The sequence below is a fragment of the Euprymna scolopes genome, chromosome 46 (assembly GCF_053919585.1).
Source record: "Euprymna scolopes isolate OS-2025 chromosome 46, ASM5391958v1, whole genome shotgun sequence".
NCBI classification, from domain to species: Eukaryota; Metazoa; Mollusca; class Cephalopoda; order Sepiida; family Sepiolidae; genus Euprymna; species Euprymna scolopes.
The window spans coordinates 168,675,499-168,695,861 of record NC_136527.1 but is presented as its reverse complement, the minus strand read 5'-3'; the positions used below and the strand labels follow the sequence as shown (position 1 = coordinate 168,695,861).

Genomic DNA, 20,363 nt, shown 5'->3' with positions numbered 1-20,363 from the left:
ATAAACTATTTCGTAACTATGTTAGCCTTGTGCTTGGGACAATTGTCTTGCTGGAAGATCAAAACAACGGCCAAATTCCAGTAGGAATAGAATTAAACCATCTAATAGATAGTATTAGATGGTTCAATTCTATGCCCTTTTTCATCCCTACACAGGTGTGCATGTTTCTTCTCAATTTTAGTTTCATCTGACGACATAACTTTGTTCCAGAAGTCATCCGATTCATATTTATATTTAAAAACAAATCTCAAATCATCTTTCATATGTCTAGGACCCAACGATGGAGTTTTTCTCGGTGATCCAGAATACAGGCCTGTACGATTCAATAATTTCTTACTTCAATGCCTGCTTCCTGTAAATACTTCTGAATTTCTGAACGATTCAGAGATTGTTCTTCACGTTACGAACGTTTTGTTTGGTTGGTCTTTCCTGGTCAGCGAGGTATTTTCTTATCCATACGTTTGGTCAGCTGGTAAACGTTAGAATGTCTGTGCATAGCCCGTTCATTTAATTCACAGGCACCTTCATTCAGAATCTCATCCTCGACTGCAGCGACAATAATTCACTTTTCGAGGTTGACTTTTCAAATCTATTGTCAATAAAGTCTAAACATGTAGCATCCACTATAGATGGCCGGAGCAAATCTTCGGCAGAGACAGTCTCATAGCAATACCATCTCAACGCCCATGGATATCAGAACGCGCAAAGACACTACGTTGTAATTTGCCCATCAGTACACATGCAATAAAGGAACTATTTTGCATTTCATGCGCAGTGATACAACAGAGAGATGAAATGTAAGAAATCATATCAGTTTTCCCTTCAGATTTCACCGGCCCGATTCCTGTCGAAGAGACTCTGTCTTTATGGGACGTTAAATCAGCTAACATGACTTTTCGCGCATTATATATCATTAATTCTCAACATGGAAAGTTACAATATCGAATGAGAATTATTCCTGCTTTCCAACAATGCTATTTTGAACTACTGCTTTCATATGTGACAAACACTCACACACACACAAGACATTTACATGCTTTATGATTACTTTTCCCTCTGTTCATGAAAATCAGTATTTATAAACTTTATGCCTTTTCCACAAGATAATTATTAGCAAAGTTTGTCTAATGAACACCCGCTGCAAAAACCTTAACGTTGAGATAATTTTAATTACTTTTCTTGATTTAACATCTCGAGTGGTTTATCGGGTGTCGTTATTTTTTACGTCTTTTTATATTATATGATGTGGATGTGGTTCGGAGGAAGCCTTCTGTAAATCGGAGATTTCGTTAAATTTACCTTTAACGGTCCCTTTGATACTCTGTAGTAGCGTGATATATCCTGTGATGGTCAATCAAGGTTGGTTGGTTGGTTGTTTTTGTTTTACGGCATATCAACCCTTTTCGGGTTATTTAATGCCGAATCAAAAAATTTTGAAGAAAAAATTTATAATAGAATATATTCGTTGTTTTCAAGTCGGTTTCTATTTAACCCATAGTTGGAACCCTAACAGGTACTACCACTCTGGGTCAGAGTGGACCTGGGAGCAATGGTAATTAAATGGTGACTCCACACTCTCCAAAGCCCACAAGCTGGGGCCTCACCACTGGATATAGTTTAAGGTCATATTCAGGACCCTCATTGAGGGACTTTTACCCTCTGCAGCGGGGCAGTCGGTGTATTCTAATGCCCCACCGACAGGGCCGGTCAATCAAGGATTCTGTTAAGGAAATAAAGGAATAAATATGCACTATAGGTTTAAATAAGAAATAGGTTATTAAGTTTATACAAAGAAGTAATGTTTATGTGTTACGTCAAGGGAGAGTCTCTTCTCGTCTATATCCGTAACTGCTTACACGGTCCATTATTTAAAATGTTCTAGTGGTGATTTGGATTAATACCGTTTGTTTTTAGGTTTGAGGTTCAATCGGTTAACTTTTCACTATTTTACTTTGTACTTTTTCTCCTAACACACTTTGAGGGGGTGGATTTGGTGGCGAAACTGGTACTCTTGGACTTGGGTGGGAGATACCACTCTTAGAGTAGGTTGTGCTATGCGTAGAGGAATATTAAAAGAGTCATCCAAGGGCCGGTCATTATCTTCTGCTTGTTTGTAGCCATCAGTGTGTCGAGGTCTTAGCTGCGATAGTCAAATTTAATACTTCTCACAGAATATAGCTATGCCAATTCTTTTCATAATAATCCCCTCTTCTCAAGAGCTTTTCCCAGTACCATAATTCAAGAAGAGTAGTTTGTCGATTTATTTTCTCTTGTTACTGTTGTCTTGGTATCACTTGGCAAAATCCTGTCAAATACAGATCTGATTTTTCGTTCAAACATTAGTTCAGCTGGTGACAAACTGGCATTAGTTTGTCTTTACACAGCTAAAAAATTCAATCAGTGTCTCATCAGTGTCCATGCCTTATTTTTTTTTCAAAGTTCTTTTGAACGTGTCAACAAATCTCTGCGAGGCCGTTTGACCTTAAATGGCATATTGCAGTTGTTAAATGTTCAATGGCTATGGCCTTGCAAAATTCTGCAAACTCTTTGCTGGTAAAGTAAGTGCCGTTGTCGCTGACAATAGCGCTAGGCATTCCACAACGATTGAGGAGAAGTCTTAGATCATCTATAGTACTCATCGATGTCGGATCTTCACATTTAAACACTTCCGGTCATTTTGTGAAACTGTCGACGACCACTAAGAAATATTATCCATTGATTGGACTTGCGTTGTCAATGTACAATCGAGTATCTGTCTTCAGTCACGGAATTAATTTGTACACGAGGTTCCTTTGGGTTGACATCCTTGACACTCTCTTACAATTTTTTCGATGCCCATGTCCATATTAGGCCAATATGCATGTCCGCTCATCAAAGCCTTCATTCATGTTATGCCTGGATGACCAGCTAAGGAAGTATCCTCCTCTGCAATGTGGTCGCATACGTTAACATCTCTGCCCGCATACATTAAATTATTATTATTATTATTATTATTATTATTATTATTATTATTATTATTATTATTATTATTATTATTATATGCTAACATGGAGCTTTCACACAGGTCATCAAAGATATTATTGAAAACCTGTGGTATTCCCTGGAAGCTGCGTGACAGCAAGTCTCCCCATACGTCTAGCACTCTCTACCCCGTTCTATAGCATTTGCAAATAAATGTGCGTTATCACAACAGCCTCTCACCATGTCAGCGGCCATTGGTCTGTACTGGAATTTGAGTGGCACAAAGCCTCCCTAAGGTCCCAGTTCTCTTCGCACTTATTCGGCTGAGGTCTGGTCAGCACTCTCTCTTCGGTCCTTCCATTTTCCTTGATCCTTCTCGGCTATTGAGTTTTACACTTTTTTGGGGGAGGGACGATGGTACAATGGGAGGGTATACGTGATGGGGATGTAGACCTATTGATATGCAGCTTCAATGTTCTTCATTCCCTGTAACGCTTCTTCATATTTTGCCTCTGCCTTCTTCTTCTTCTTCTTCTTCTTCTTCTTATTATTATTATTATTATTATGATTATTATTATTATTATGATTATTATTATTATTTAATATATTTATTTCAGTATTATTGTATCTGATACGCAATACGTTAAGAAACTTCTGGAAACGTAAAAAAACATGCGTGGCGGAATGTAGGCACCTTCTACTCGGCCTCCTCCTTTTACTTATGAAAATGCTTAGAACTCGTTGACTTAGAAAGATTAACGAATTTTAAATGATGTAAACGAAGCCACTCGAGGTTACTTCTTGTCCTGGGCTTGACCTTTACTCCTGATCTGAAATGGATCAGGTACATCAAATTTGTTGCCAAGGTCGCTAGAAAAATGGTGGGATCCATCTACAGCTCCAGTAGATATCTCACTACAAGTGCAATTCTCTATCTATATAAAAAGCCAAGTACGTCCAAGGATGCTAGAAGCAGCTTATCCTGCCTTGACAGAGCTTAAACCTCTTTACCACAGAAGGGACGTTTTGAGCCTGTCTTCGTTATTTCCATGGCAGGTGCTCGTCTAAGCTCCAATCTCTGGTCCCCCCTCACCAAACTTTTACAAGAAACACTCGTCTAGCTGAAAACATTATCAATAATTTCCCCCACTCTTTATCTGTGCCTAAATCTAAAGCTTCTTTCTTAGAAGTGCGTGTCTGTGGATCTCTCTTCCGTTTGCCTGTTTCCCAACTTCAAGTCCAACATAAACAAATTCTTGATGAACCGCCTCTTTAAGTAATCCAAATCACCAAATTTCCATTACCAACGATTACTACGATATTATCCTATTGATTACCATATACTCAATAACCCTTATCCTTGAGTGGCCTCCGGGTCTTGATAAGAGTGACGTCTATGTAAAAAACAGTTTAAATGCACAAATATAAAGTCAACGTGTACACAAAATATTGTCAAAACTGTTCAGAAAAATTCACCGTACAAAATATCAACACGTTACAAATTTAAAGAGATTCTTTTTGTTTGTGTTTTTATTTTTTTAAACATAAAATTCTTCCACATTTCTTTCATTTTGTTTGTTTTTATTGTATTAACCACATAAATGAATTTGTAAAAAAAATTACGCGTTATGATACCAAGTTTTCCGAAGTTCAAAGAAAAATATTCGGGGTTTAACTCGTCAATAAGAACATAAAAAATTATTTTCAGTTGCGTAAATTTCCGATTTTTTACAAACTTCTCTTAATTAAAGATATTTTGTTAGCTTTTATTTATGTTTATTTTTTGTCTTCTATTTTCTATTTTGAACCTCTCAAAATACCAACCCCGACATGGGCCGCTTGTAAAATGGGAGATAGATTTTTCCGATTTCAATACCTCCAAAATTTCCGATATTTTAAATAACTTTCGGTAAAAAATTCCGATTTTTTGTTAGCTTTTATTTATTTTTTTCTATTTTCTATTCTCAACCTCTCAGAATGCCGCCCTAGGGACACATTTTTCTGATTTCGATATCTCTATGGGTCCCAATGTTTTACACCCATTTCGGCATAACATTTCTGATTTTTGTTAGCTTTCTTTTATTTTTATTTATTTTTACCCTCTCAAAATGCCGCCCCTGGCATGTGCCGCCCGTCCATTTCGGCCGGTATATTTTCTCCTCTGACTTCATGTCGACCGTATCAAGCCAATTCTCGCTTTCGCATTTACACGTCCGAATATTGCAACTAAAGAATAATGGGTTTTTCGATGTTGCACCACTCAAAAACAAGAGTAGGTGTTGTATATCATCATATATATCAATATATAAAAGGTGTTGTATATCATCATATACAATTGAATGTACAGCGAATATTGCGACTAAAGAACAATAGGGTTATCCGATGCGAAACTATACAAAAACAAGAGTGGTTCATTATATTCCTATATACAATTATTACAAGCAAAGACCAACGAGTGATTCGATGCGGCAACATACGAAAGCAAGAGCGGTTGGTTTACATCTCTATATACATTTGTATGTCGGCCGAGTAATGTAACATTGCAATAGTATGTATTATTATTACTATATTACAATATTATTATTATTATTATTATTATTATTATTATTATTATTATTATTATTATTAGTATTAGTAGTAGTAGTAGTAGTAGTAGTAGTAGTAGTAGTAGTAGTAGTAGTAGGAGCAGCAGCATATTACAAAGAACAATGAGCGGATGCTTCACCATAAGAAGGGGAAACATGATTGTTAGAAAGAATAATTCGCATTTTCGTGTTTTACATTACTTTTAATCAATGTACAGTTTTGAAATGTCATAATAGGATTCCGTTCTCTAATATTATAAGGCGTTTTTTCTAGTCATTTCGTGTAATTAATTTTAAAGGGAAGCAATTTTAATTTTTATAATTTAGGAATTATTTCTCTTATACCAATTTATCCGAGAAATATATAAAACGATTCTTTGGCCCTTCAATAATAGGATTAGTCTGGGTGGAAAAAAATTACGAAGGCCAAGGAGGAAAGGGATATATATATATATATATATATATATATATATATATATATATATATATATATATATATATATATATATATATATATAGAGAGAGAGAGAGAGAGAGAGAGAGGAAAACACCGAAACGTTATGTATTCGCACCTGATGACCTGATATTATCTGTAAGCTGAAATGCCCCCCCCCAAAACATTACTACATAAAGTTTACGAGTAAAAATAAAAACTATCATATGCAATGAAATAAACCTCCCTCCGAAAAAAAACACCCTCCTATACAAAAACAAGGACAGCCTCAGTAATGCGCGCTTTCTCTCTTGACATTGACTTTATCTGAAAAATATTAATTCAAAAATGGAAACAACTGGAAAACATCAGTATATAAAAAACCTATAAGGTAAGTTATTTCTTTCAAAACAGATCTTCTGTTGTTCGCTTGCTTCATGGCGAGTTTCTGTTAATAATGTGTATCCTCTGGGTATATATATATATATATATATATATATATATATATATATATATATATATATATATATATATATATATATATATATATATATATATAGAGAGAGAGAGAGAGAGAGAGAGAGAGAGAGAGTGATGTGAAAAGATAAAATTAAAAAAAAAAATATCTAACATTTTTTCCCCTCGGTAATGTCGGAGTATATCGGGTAGCTCTCCTATCATTTAACGGTAATTACTTAAGAGGAACTATTGTAACTTTATATGAATAAACGCACATTACGTAAATAAATCCTGGTCGGCATTTTTCTTTTTTAACAAAAGGATTTACTCTCCCATCTTATTATCATGTAACTTGGCACACGTTTCTCCGTCTTCCGCCCACGCGCTAGTTACAGTCGGCCCATTCTCGCCTTCACTTTACACGTCCATCTCCCTCTGCTCCGACTTTGTTCATGCTCAACCACGTGGTGTTTTTTCCTCAGGCGCAATCCGAGCACACATGCCCATTTGTATCTGCTACTAATACAATAGATTGCCTTCCATGTTTCAACTGCTGTCGACATTTTCATCTGAAAATTGATTGAAATTAAAACAATTTCTTATTAGCCTCCTCTAGTCTTTATCTGCAAATTATAAAACCTAAAAAATGTATTAATTTGTTGTATTTGTAAAACGGAAAATTAAAAGCCAAAACACCGTAATACCTTCCATTTTCTTAAATAAATAAAACGTTTTCGTTTGCATTTGATCTGATTTTATTGAGCAAAGTCGATGCTTTTGAAAACAGTTTTTTCAGGCCTTTTCTGAAATAATAAGCATTTTCTTTTCTTGGTATCATCTAAAAAAATAACGAAATTAAAAAAACATTAATTTTTTTTGGCATCATTTAAAATGAAAACACTTTTTTTATGAAACTCGTCTAAAAATAGTTGAAATAACAAAAAACAAATTTGCACGTTTCTTGACTGTTTAATTATTAAACGGAATTCATACAAGAATCATGGGAAGAAGTAAAGTGGATTTTTTAAAAATATTTTATAATTCAAAAAATCAATTCCCGCAGGAATGGCGGATTTTTGCCATTAAAATATTCATCGTAATGATCACATCTGCAAGTCTCCGTCGGGTCTTGACAATCTTGCCAACGATTATTTATGCAAGGAACGTTACCACAACATTTCTCTCCATCGGAACTGCACATATCTAAGTGTAATATGCACTAGAAATACAACAATAATCATGAGTGGTTTACTATCGTAATCTATTTAAGAAAAAAGCAGTTGCATTTATAATCAATGAAATTCCCAATCTACTAGACAAAAAAACAACAATGTTTATATTTTATTGTTTGGTGTTGCCCCCAGTAATGTATTTTCTGGACTCTTTATACCAAGGCATTTCGAAGCCTAATGATTTTCATCAGAAGAATAAAGATGCTACCTAACGTAGTGGGGATGCGGCGCCTTGCGATGGCTTCATTAGGAACGAAAAGGATCAATTAAAATTATATATGGGTAATCAAATTCTAAATAAAGGAGGAGTGTATAATATAGGGTGTAATGTATTATTATTATCATCATTATTAATGTAATAATAATATTAATAATAATAATTAATAATAATAATTATTATTATTATTATTATTATTGTCATTATTATTGTCATCATTAATATTATTATTGTTGTTGTTAATAGTACATTTCTCCCTATTACTCCACCACGCCAATCATCCACACCCAAAACTCTATTTTGCCCTTCAATACACCTCAAAATACTTTGCTACGCTATCTTTTTATCCCTTCCTTATATCCACATTCCTTCCCTATATATCTAATTTTTAAAAAACCCCTAATAATTGCTACATATTACCTAACATTGCCATTATTATAGCCTTACAACTACCCACCCGATAACTTGCTCACTTGCCTCACTAAATAAAAACCCTGGAACATAACGCCCCATGTAATCCCTCTTGTTCAACCCTGCTTAGTATATACCCATTCGCCCTTTCGCCTAAAATCATCACCATAATACTCCTTTCAGAATTATTCACTACTTCACAGTGCTGTTGTCATCTCGATTGCATCTGTCAAAAAATGCCACTTCATAGATAATAGACATTTTACACACCGATAAAATGGAATTACCACCCATCCACACGATGCCCCCACTTAAACTCTAAAACATATACTACATATATTTAAGACTATGATAAAGACCTATACCCCTTTCTACATTACACCCTATATAATACACTTCTGCTTTATTAAGAAATCGATAAAACTCTCCCAACATCATACATAATTGTAATTGATCTATGTATTGAAGCCATCGCAAGACGCCACATCCCCACCATGTTAGCTAGCATATTTTCTCTTCTGATGAGAAGCATTAGGTTTCGAAATGCCTTGGCATAAAGAGTCCTATCCCCCAACTAATTATTCTTATCCTCTTATTGAAAGAAATGAACCAATCTATATCCACCAATATATAGTTTTTGTGACTTTATTTCCCATTCCTATTGTTCTCATATATAAGCTCACATAATACTTATTGAGCTTGATATTGTCCAGATAAGTTTCCTCTTAGAGAATTGTGCTCACTCTTTTTTAACGCACTAGGCTCGACATATGTATATATATATATATATATATATATATATATATATATATATATATGTATATACACGCATATATATTAATATATATGTGTATATATATGTATATATGCATATATATACACACATATATATGTGTATATATGCATATATATGTATATATATGTATGTATATATATGTATATGTATGTATATATACGTTTATATATATATGTATATATACACATATATCTATGATTATATATATGTATATATATGCAAATATATATGTATATATATATCTATATGTATGTATATATACGTTTATATATATATACACACACACACACATATATATATGATTATATATGTATATATGCAAATATATATGTATATATATGTATGTATATGTACATACATATATATATGCATATATATGTATGTATCTATATATGTATATATATATATATGAATATATATGCGTGTATATATATGTATATATATGCATATATATGTATATACATGTATGTATATATATGTATATTAATATATATATATATATGTATATAAATATATATCTGAATATATATATACAAATATATATATATATGCACATATATATATGTGTGTATATATGCATATATATAAATATATATACAAATATATATATATATATAAATATATATATATATAAACATATATATAAATATATATATATACATAAATATATATAAATATATATGAATATATATAAATATATATATATATATATATATAAATATATATATATAAATATATATACACATATATATATGTTTATATATGCATATATATGTATATATGCATATATATGTATATATATGCATATATATATATATATAAATATATATATATAAATATATATAAATATATATATATAAATATATATATTAATATATATATAAATATATATATAAATATATATATATTTATATATATATATTTATATATATATTTATATAAATATATATATATATATATATATATATATATAAATATATATAAATATATATATATATAAATATATATATATATATACATATATCATATTTATGTCATAAATATTTCAGCCTAACCTTGGAAAATAGTGTTCACTATCTTGGGTGAGAGCTACTATCCTGATATATTTGGGCATGATCGGTCCAATTGTGTGGGCTGTAACACACACGCACACACACGTACGCTACTTGTGAATATTAATTTAATCATTAAGGAAATCAAATCAATAGGAGTAAGAGATATTAATGGTTTTTGTACAGAGGCATTACAATGTATAATTTCTTTATTGTTTAATACATAAATATTTATACGCATTCATGGTTCAATATATAAAAGCTATGTATATGTAGGAATAATTTAACATGAGGAAGGTGCAATACAAACACACGCATGCCTTTATATATGTATGCATATGTATGCATATTTATTTATAAATTCTTGACATTTATATTAGATCGAAGTTTATTATTGCTTATATCAGATATCAGGCTTTCAATGTTTGGCATGCATACATGTAAAATTAAACATAAGTGATTTGGACCATTGGAATAAATTCAGTTTTGTGTTTACTAAAAATCCATGTGAAGTAATCCAAATATTAAAACAAAAATCTTGACAGAAGTAATCAACTGTATATGTTACTTCTGCGTTTGCACAACTAAACTCTTATACGTTAATACTATTTTTATCTATCTGCTCTAACGTTGACTACTTGGGATGTTGTGCTTAATCTCTCTCTCTCACTCTCTCTCTCTCTCTCTCTCTCTCTCTCTCTATATATATATATATATATATATATATATATATATATATAATTACATACATATAGATATTCTTGGCCTATGGATGTTATTTTCCCTTGCAGGGTGGTCACTAAAACATATTTGCATATGTGTAGCCACTAGTTTTCATATTCAATATATATATATATATATATATATATATATATATATATATATATATATATATATATAAAGAAAGGAGATTACACACAATCAAATGATATAAAATATGATTATATATCATGAGGAATTATGTAAACGATATAATGCTAAAACATAATTGATGTTCAAATCAATATTATTATGAAATTGTTACCGATCTCTTGGATCTGTTGCTCAGGCTTACTGCGTTGATCCTTGGATAAGCGAAGACATTCTCCAGTAAAAGGAAAGCGAAAAACATTAGCCACACAATACAGTACAGGGCTGGAATATAAAAATAAAATAAAACAGAGATCACACATATACAGGGGGAGGGCATTAAGCTGCTACCCTAAAGAAAACAACACTAAAGCTTTATTTTAAAAAAAATTATTGAGGAAAATCAATTTGAATAACGATTATGTAGTTACATCTATTCCATGTAGTCGCCTTCAGTCTCAATCATCGCTTGATACGGGCCTGGAACTGGAGGCATGTCTTTTCCACAAGCGCCGGCGAGAGTTCCGCAAATACACGGTGGATGGCGGCGATCAAGCTGACTTTGGTGTTGTGGAATGTCATGTTGTTTATGGTCTCGACGTATAACTAAAGTCAAGCGGCTTCCGGTCGAGGGATAAAAGGCCAATAATAGAAGCAGTCTTTCTAAATCCAAGCCTGGGTCTCTTTAGATTTGTGGACTGACAGCGACCAATTGATTAATGCAGCAATTGATCAGCAGGCAAAATGTGTTTGCGTGTGTTTGCATAGCTCACAAAAACTTTCCACACAGGCGATGAATTTTCCCAACATAGGAAGCATTTTCATGCTCGACCCTTTGGACGGCAAATATCGAAAAATTGGCTTAAAATATTCATTGCTTCACCTTCAACGGCGCATTTTTCTACAGGGAGGGGTAGCAAAAAAATCGCTCCTTCATGACGAGATAGCCAACTACACATGCGCAAAACAAAGCATTGTTCCTTGAATTAGCGTCGCGCTCTTAGGATAAAGGACCGGCGCATTATCTTTAGGTAGTTCGAACGGTGATGTAATAATTTTTGATTATAAGGCTTTAATATTTAAATGAAACAAGATTATTCATGCCATTTTACGTTCGTTTTTTTATCACGTTAGCTGTTTACTTTTGCTTTTCCGATTTTTAAAAAGTTTTAACATCGTTCGTTTTGCATCACGTTCGTTTTTCTTGTTTTTATATCACGTTCTTTTTGTTTTTCTGTTCTTGTTTTCTGATTTTTTTAAAGAAGTTTTACCATCATTCGCTTATTCTTTCTTTTTGGCATCACGTTCGTTGTTTCATCACGTTCACTTTTTTTTGTTTGTTTTTTCAATTTTTAAAAAGTTTTACCATCGTTCGCTCATTCTTTATTTTGCTGTTTTCGTTGTTTTGTTTTTTATTCTATGTAAACAGGGTTATTTTCCATTATGTTTTATTTACCCCCCCCACGCACACACACCTTACCGCACCCGGGCAACGCCGGCTACCCCCGTTAGTTTATAATTTAAAAGCGAAAATGTGTGTGTTTGTGTGTGTGTGTGTGTGTGTTTGTATGTCTTGCAATATCTTTCGACAGAGGCAATGGTACCTGACCTAACCGGTATCGTTTTAACCTATTGTCTTAAAACATTAATCCCTTCACCCTCAACGAGACAATTTCTTACACGGGAGGGGTAGCAAAAATCGTTATTTCAGGACAATCTAGGCAAATATGCATGCGCAAAAGGCACTGTTCCTTGACTTAGTTTTAATATTATAAAAAGTAACCTAAATTCACTCACGCGGTCATGGCACAATGGTCAAAGTGGCTTTAAATTGCAGGTTCGATCCGAGGTATCAGATAATCTTTTTCAATTTTTAAAGTTTTAATATTGAAGCAGGGTTATTTATGTCATTTTTCGTTCTTTTCTTTTTTTGCCATCACGTTGTCTGTTTTTTGTTTTTGTTTTTCTGATTATTTTAAAGAAGTTTTAACATCGTTCGCTTACACGATTTTTCCATGATGTTCTCTTTTTTTTGGTTTTGTTTTTCCGATTCTTTTTAAGAAATTTAACATCGTTTTTTAATAATATTTAAACAATTTAAATAATATTTAAACAATTTTAATAATATTTAAACCGGGTTATTACTGTGCTTATTCTTTAGTTTCCATTTTCTTTTGATTCAACCCCCCTCAATACACACACACTTCTAAACACCCAGTCAACGCCGAGCATCCCCGCTAGTCATATATGAAATTAACTTTGTGTGTGTGTGAGTTCCTTCCTCAGCCGTTTCGACACGGCTAAGCCTATCTCTTTCAAATTACACACAAAGGTAATTTTTATGCATGGCACTGTACAGAAATTCATCCAATAAATATCGATAATCTTAAAATATTAATTTTATCTTTATGAATATTTTACGTTACACCGGCCAAAGAAGACAAAACTTTTCCCTTAAATCATTTCTCTCATATTAAACGGATTTTTTTTAAAAATAGTTTAGAGATAGAGTTGAGTGGTAGCGTACTCGACTGCAGATTGAATGATCCCCTTTTAAAGCTCGGGTTAAACCTCATCATTTTATTTTAATTTTTTCTTATTAATGAATTCAGTTTACGATAAAAGAAAATATACCATTTTAAATCGTCACAAATCATTTCATCGTTTGCATATTTAACAACTAAGCATTAACCAGAAGTGAGTTTCCCAGGACATTAATAGTATAGCCTAAACATCAGCTGCCATATATTTTAAATAGACAAAGAATTAATTATAGATTATTTTTTTGCAAATTAGTCCACAGAGCAAATTATTCTTCGAAATATATAATAATCAATAGACGATTGATTCCATAAAGAAATAAATATGTTTAAGCGTATTGTACTGCCACACACACACACACACACACACACACACACACACACACATATATATATATATATATATATATATATATATATATATATATATATATATATATATATATGTACGGCCAAGGATGGAATACTGTTGCCATATCTGGGCAGGAGCTGCCAAAAACAGCCTATCATGCCTTGACATAGTACAAAATAGACTTCGTGGTTTAGTGGGGGATGCCCTTTTCTCTACCCTGCAGCCCCTCTCCCACAGAAGAGACGTTGCGAGCCTATCCTTGTTTTATCGTTATTTTCATAGCAGGTGCTCGTCTGAACTCCAATCCCTGGTCCCCCCTCGCCAATCTTTCACGAGAAGCACCCGTCTAGCTGAATCCACTGTGAAAAATTTCCCCCACTCTATATCTGTGCCTAAATCAAAACGCGGATTTCATGAACAAAGCTTCTTTCTTAGAACTGCACGCCTGTTGAACTCTGTTCCGTCTGCCTGCTTCCCTCCGGACTACAACTTGGATGTCTTCAAGTCTAATGTTAACAAATTCCTAATGAACCGCCCCTTAAGTAAACACTTCATCAAATCTCCTCACTAACGTAATGTACTTGCAATAACCCTTATCCCTGAGTGGCTTCCGGGCCTTGATAAGTGGTGATCTCTGTGTAATATATATATATATATATATATATATATATATATATATATATATATATATATATATATATATATATATGGCAGGTTCCTTCAGTCTTGGGCAGACTATGGATACCCAGGAAGGGTTGCTTGCATGTGATATTTTTTTGGCAGGAGGTGCGCAATAATTAAAAAAAAATAAGGGGAGAAGATGGCTGGTATCTACAAATTCAGGATAAAGCAAGTAAGTATGTAAGTAAATGCATATAGTAAAATATAAGTAAATATACATGCAGAATATAGATGTGTGGGTAGATAGGAATATTTAAAGACTAAGACGGAAATTGCAGATAATTTTTTTAATTTTTATATTTTATTATTCATTTATTTATTATTTATTTATTATTTTTATTTTTTATTTAATTATTAATTAATTTATTTATTTTTCCAATTAGTGTCTTTTAAAAACTCTTGCTGACATTTTCTTAAGTAATAACCTGTACATTTCAGTTGACCTATATTTTTTGCCCCATATTTTTTCGCGCCTTTTAACATCCTTTTTGTCTGGGTCATTTTGACATTTGCTTTTTTATCTCATATTTAATGCTATCACCAATTTCCCCCCTCTCCTTCTTCCCTGATCTTTCTTATTATGTCTCGGCAGTCGTATGAAAAGCATATCTTATTTTTCTTTTATTACTATCATTGGAATTTCCCCCTTTTCTTTTCTTTGTAGATATTTGTGAATTATTCCATGGATTTCAGCCTTTTGCATTATTTTGAACCATCTTTTAATTACGTGATTTCCTTGGATTTTACTTGTGAAAATGGAAACTCAATTAATTTTATTGGAGTAATATATTTGGATTTCACCGTCATTGAATAATTTACCTTTCACCAGACTATCCATTCACGTGTAATCACCTTTGTCTTCACCATATTCCCTGTGCATCACTTTTTGTTATCAAGTAAGATCTTTGATTTACTTGTTGTTTCATCAAATACTTTTGTATGCAAAATCCGATCCCGCATTTTGCTAATTCCTACCCTCTGATGAGAAGGAAAGTATTTCTTCGAAAATCCGCGGTTAATGACTATCCCCTTATCAAGTGTTTCCTTTTCAGATTAAATATATTTTTAACTCTTTTTTAAAGTATTTTTAACATGTTTTATTAACTGTGTGCTCTGATAATAAGCGCTATCTCCTATTTGGTTGTATCGAGCTTTTACATCTGGTTGAGATTACTTTATAAATATTAATTCTTTAATATTTATAATATACTTTAGTTTTACCATCTTGGATCATTTTGGTAAATTTAATTGTAATTGTTATATATATATATATATATATATATATATATATATATATATATATATATATATATATATATATATATATATATATATATAATTTCCGTAGCAAAAGTTATGCGTCCACACACATAAGATCACAGTAAAATTTATTATATTTTCTTGCAGCAATAAATTCTTCAAAATTTTATATGCTATAAACAAGACGATTCAGAAAAAAATATTGAAAAAATGTTGTTACTTTTAGGTTATGTTTTGGTAAAATTTGTCCACATAGTAGATTTAAGATCGAACTTGGAACTCACAAAGAATTTAAAGGTTCTAAAAGGTTTCTAATGGTTTGAATGCAAGTGTTAGCGTTACAGAAGGCGTGACATCTAAGCTTTCTGTTTGTTGTAGTTAAATGGATAGACACCATTAAAATGATCATCCTGATATGACCTGTTTGCGAAACACTCTTATCTATATAACATCTATAAAAGTGAGAATGTATGTGTGTGAGAACAATGATCAACGATGTTTTTTTTTATTTACAGACTTGAAAATCGGTACATAGACTATTAACGTTAATCGGTTTTAATCGCGAAAAAAACTTGTTATGAGGTCAGAATTTAAAAAAAAAACGGCACGTGATGCTGATCCGATGTTTCCTGTTTCTCGCCTGTTTCACGAATGCACATGTGTGATACGTTCGAATAACAGATTAAGCAGGTTTGAAATGAATTTGATTAACTGTGATGTAGTAAATCAAAATCTCATTTATTTATTTCAAAATAATTTTGAATTTTGAAAGCATTGAAAGTGCATGGTTAGAAATTAAACTATTTTATGATCATTTATTTTCTAATAATTTTGAAATAAACAAATGAAATTGTTTGATTGACTACATTACAGTTAATCTAATTCATTTACCTGAATATATTATTGGGAATTCCCCAATGTTATTTAAAAGCCGATTATATAATAATACATTTGGTGAGTTGAATGTGATGAACATTTAAATGCTGAACATTCTGAATATCCATGATGTGTGTAATTATACAGTACATTACATGTGTCATACCGCATCGACGAAGAAGGCAAAGACAAGCAAATCAGCGGTGTCGGAAGGCGACTGCAAAAAAGTTGATTAGTCTTTACCACGTTAAATAAGGCCCCAAAACAGTATTCTATCGAATGCTCCACTTTGTCAACTAAAGTCCAAACCCTGGCGCATCGCCGCAATGTTGCATCTCTGTGTCTATTTTACAATTATATGAATGAAATGTGTTCTGATGAACTCGTTGTATTTGTGCTCCCTCGACGAACATATCCCTGACAAACTCGCTTAGCAGCAAAATAACACCTCTTTACTGTTAATATACCTATATGCCAAAAAGCGTTTTATTCTAATAGTTTATTTCCTCAAACATCTAGACGTTGGAATTCCCTTTCCTTTACCTGCTTCTATGATTATATTCATGAGAAGAAGTTTAAATGTAACGTGGTCCGACATCCTGGAAATCTGTTTAATGCATGGTCCCAAATAGTAGCCCTTTACGTCCAAGTTGCGATATGCCTTGGTGTGGGTGAAAGTGAGTAAAAATAATGTGCTAAATATATTTTATTATATTATTACGGGAGGATATCGTTGTTATCAAGGAATAAATGAAACAAAATAATGTTTGAATACGTATTAATAACGACGGTGTTATCAAGAGGAAATAGCATTAAAATTAAAAGGGACAATCATTGTAACGTGACTTTGACTAGGAAAGACAATGTTGATTCAATACAAAGGAGAAGAGGAAAGACAATGTCAATAATAATCTCATCCTTCCTATACCCTTCTCCGCGACTCTTCCACCATTGATGATTTTTTCGAAGTCATACTTTTCATGGGCAAGAATAGAGGCACATAATATAATTCAACACTCAAACATTAGTGGGAGCCGCCAACGACGACAAAGTTCAGACACCGTCCTGTGAGAAAAAGGAACTTCAGTGTTTCTTATTATAACAAAAAAAAAAAAAACATCAGGTTATTGACTTTACCTATCAATCAAATAATAAAAATTAAGCTATTTTTAATGAATAAAAAAAAAACAATTCTGAAGATGCTTTGTAAACAAGATTATATTCAGTTATTTTTTTTGTAAATGTTGGCAGTGATAATTAATACATAGTATAAATATTTATATCATTATTGTAAATATTGTAAATGTTAAAAATTAAATGATCATTTCTGGATGGAATTTACCTTTTTTATCATGTAAGAAAACAGGATTTAATTCCGACTGCGCCCTTATTGTAAAATTGAACAAGAATTAAAAAAAAAATCATGCTATTAAATTAAACAAGAATTTCGTGGATAAGGATCGTCGTGTATCTACATAAACAATAATTGCACAGTTTGGTGTCAGTGTGGGAACTGTACACAAGTATTAGCGAATAACTGAAGATGTGGAAGATTTGAACGAAGGGTGTTAGGAAAAGATCAGAATTTTGATTGTGTCACTCTCGTAAAATGGAGCAATTATGTAAAAATAATAATGTTCTAAATACTGGGAAATTATTACTGGGAAGAATTTTAAAAAGAACAACTCTTTTACTTACTTTGAAACCTGTGCATATTGATTGATTTCCTCAAACCAGAGAAAATTATTCACTTTCACAATTCGACGTGTTTTTATGATTGAAAATAGTTTTCTTTCTTTTATTCTTTCTTCACTGGCGAAATCAGATGTCGTATAATCGAATGAGCAGAGAGAAAACACGTGTTTTTTTTATTTAGCTCCACCCACTTTTAATCTGACAACCAATCAAAATGACTGGCTTCCTCTTCTTCTACCGCTCTTCATATATTTCCATTTTGAGCATTTCTTTAATTACTTGGGAGTCAATACTTATCAAGGTCCGAAAGCCACTCGAGGATCAGGGTCTATGTATGTAATGTGGTAATGTAATAATCGTTAATGATGTAAATTAAGTGGAATTTGATTATTTATGTGGACAACTCAAGAACTTTTTTGCATTGGATTTTTAGGCTATCGTGTTGTATTAAACCGAGAAGCAGGCCAACGGAACAGTGTTCCACAGGGGACATGTCTGGTAAGGAAACTTTTTCATGGAATTTGCGTTTAGATTTAGGCACAGATTGAGGGGGAATACCGTATATAGTGGTTGTAGCTAGTCGAAGGGGGTTTTGAAAGTTTGGCAAGAGGGAACCATGAACTGGAGCTTAGTTGAGCCCTTGCCATGGAAATAACGATAAAGTAGAGACAGGTTCAGAACATCTCTTTTGTAGGAAATATTTTTTTGCTATTAAAACTATGTAATTCGAGAATGGGCATCAGAGCGCCAAACCCCAACCAATAACCACAATGTAAAAGCTTATGCACGAGTTATTTTGAACAGATTTCGGAGTTGGAGAACGAGTCTTGACAGAAGAGAGTCTAAATGGGCCCTCTGGACGACTCAAAAGAACTATCGGTTGAGTACGCGGGTTTGTTTTCCTGATTGTGAAGTGGCCCTCAATGGAAGTTTAGCGTTCATTAATTCCAATTCCACCTGTACCAGTCACAATGTGAAATAGAACTAGAAACGAAAATAGTATAAAATCATTGTGGCTGACAGATTCTCAAACTAACTCTCCACTAATTCGTACGGAACTACGGGGGACTTTGTCTCTTGGTGAAAGTGTTGTTCGTCGCACCTATTTAACTGTGGACTTTGAAGTAATTTAATGTTAACTGCCGCGACACTTATCTTTGTACAGCTGTATTGTATTAGAACTCTGTAGTTTAATAGTTTACTGTTAATATAACTTTTCTAAAAAATCACTAGGACGGGAGCTTTTACTTATTGCTTCTGCGAAGTTGCTACCAAAGCAGACAAAGAAATTGAATTATTTTTTAGGAGACATCTATAACAAGTGGACTGCGGAATCAAAAGATCACAGACTTGCAGACTTTTCTTATTGAAGAAGAATAGCCATAATCCCTCATCAAGTTCTGTCCTCGTGAAAACGATCAACACCAAGCTTTCGTGTTGTGAAAATTGTTCCAGGGGTTGCTGCTGAACTTACTAAGGCGTTCCTTGATCGGAACCTCCTAAAACCGAACTCGTATACCGGCTGACACTGCTTGGAGTCTTTGTCGGCTTATAAGTGCATCAGCAGTGGATCGGTAGAGTGATCCAAACATTTTTCCAGCGATCTTGACAACAGACTGGACGTATGAGTTCCATTTCAGATCAGGCGTGAAGGTCAATCGTTTAAAATTAAAGATCTTAAACTTTTGTCCAAACCAACAAAAAAGTGCATTAAGGAACTCGAACTTTTATGACGTCACTTCAAACTATACGTCACTTCAAACTTGTAAATTACAAAGAAATCGTATTACAATGTTTCTCTATGATTGCAAAAAAATGTATGTAGCCGTTATGCGGCAAAAGGGCAAATAAATAAAGCAAAAAAAATAAACTCTTTTCTTTTGTGAACACAAGGTTTATTACTGTTACTTTCCTGTTTCGGTATCACTTGTAAGTGTTTCGTCATCGTTCATTTCGCTAGGTGT

General features: G+C 32.8%; 1 protein-coding gene across 1 annotated transcript; it reads right to left on the bottom strand.

The window, feature by feature from the left end:
- Positions 1–7,387: 7,387 nt before the first annotated feature.
- Positions 7,388–18,560, bottom strand: LOC145271093 (uncharacterized). The gene is made up of 3 exons (XM_080126637.1): positions 18,403–18,560; positions 11,171–11,280; positions 7,388–7,657 (listed from the first exon to the last, which is right to left on the bottom strand). The coding sequence occupies exons 1-3, from the start codon at positions 18,416–18,418 to the stop codon at positions 7,481–7,483; spliced, it is 303 nt and encodes a 100-aa protein (XP_079982763.1). The 5' UTR covers positions 18,419–18,560; the 3' UTR covers positions 7,388–7,480.
- Between the last annotated feature and the right edge of the window lie 1,803 nt (positions 18,561–20,363).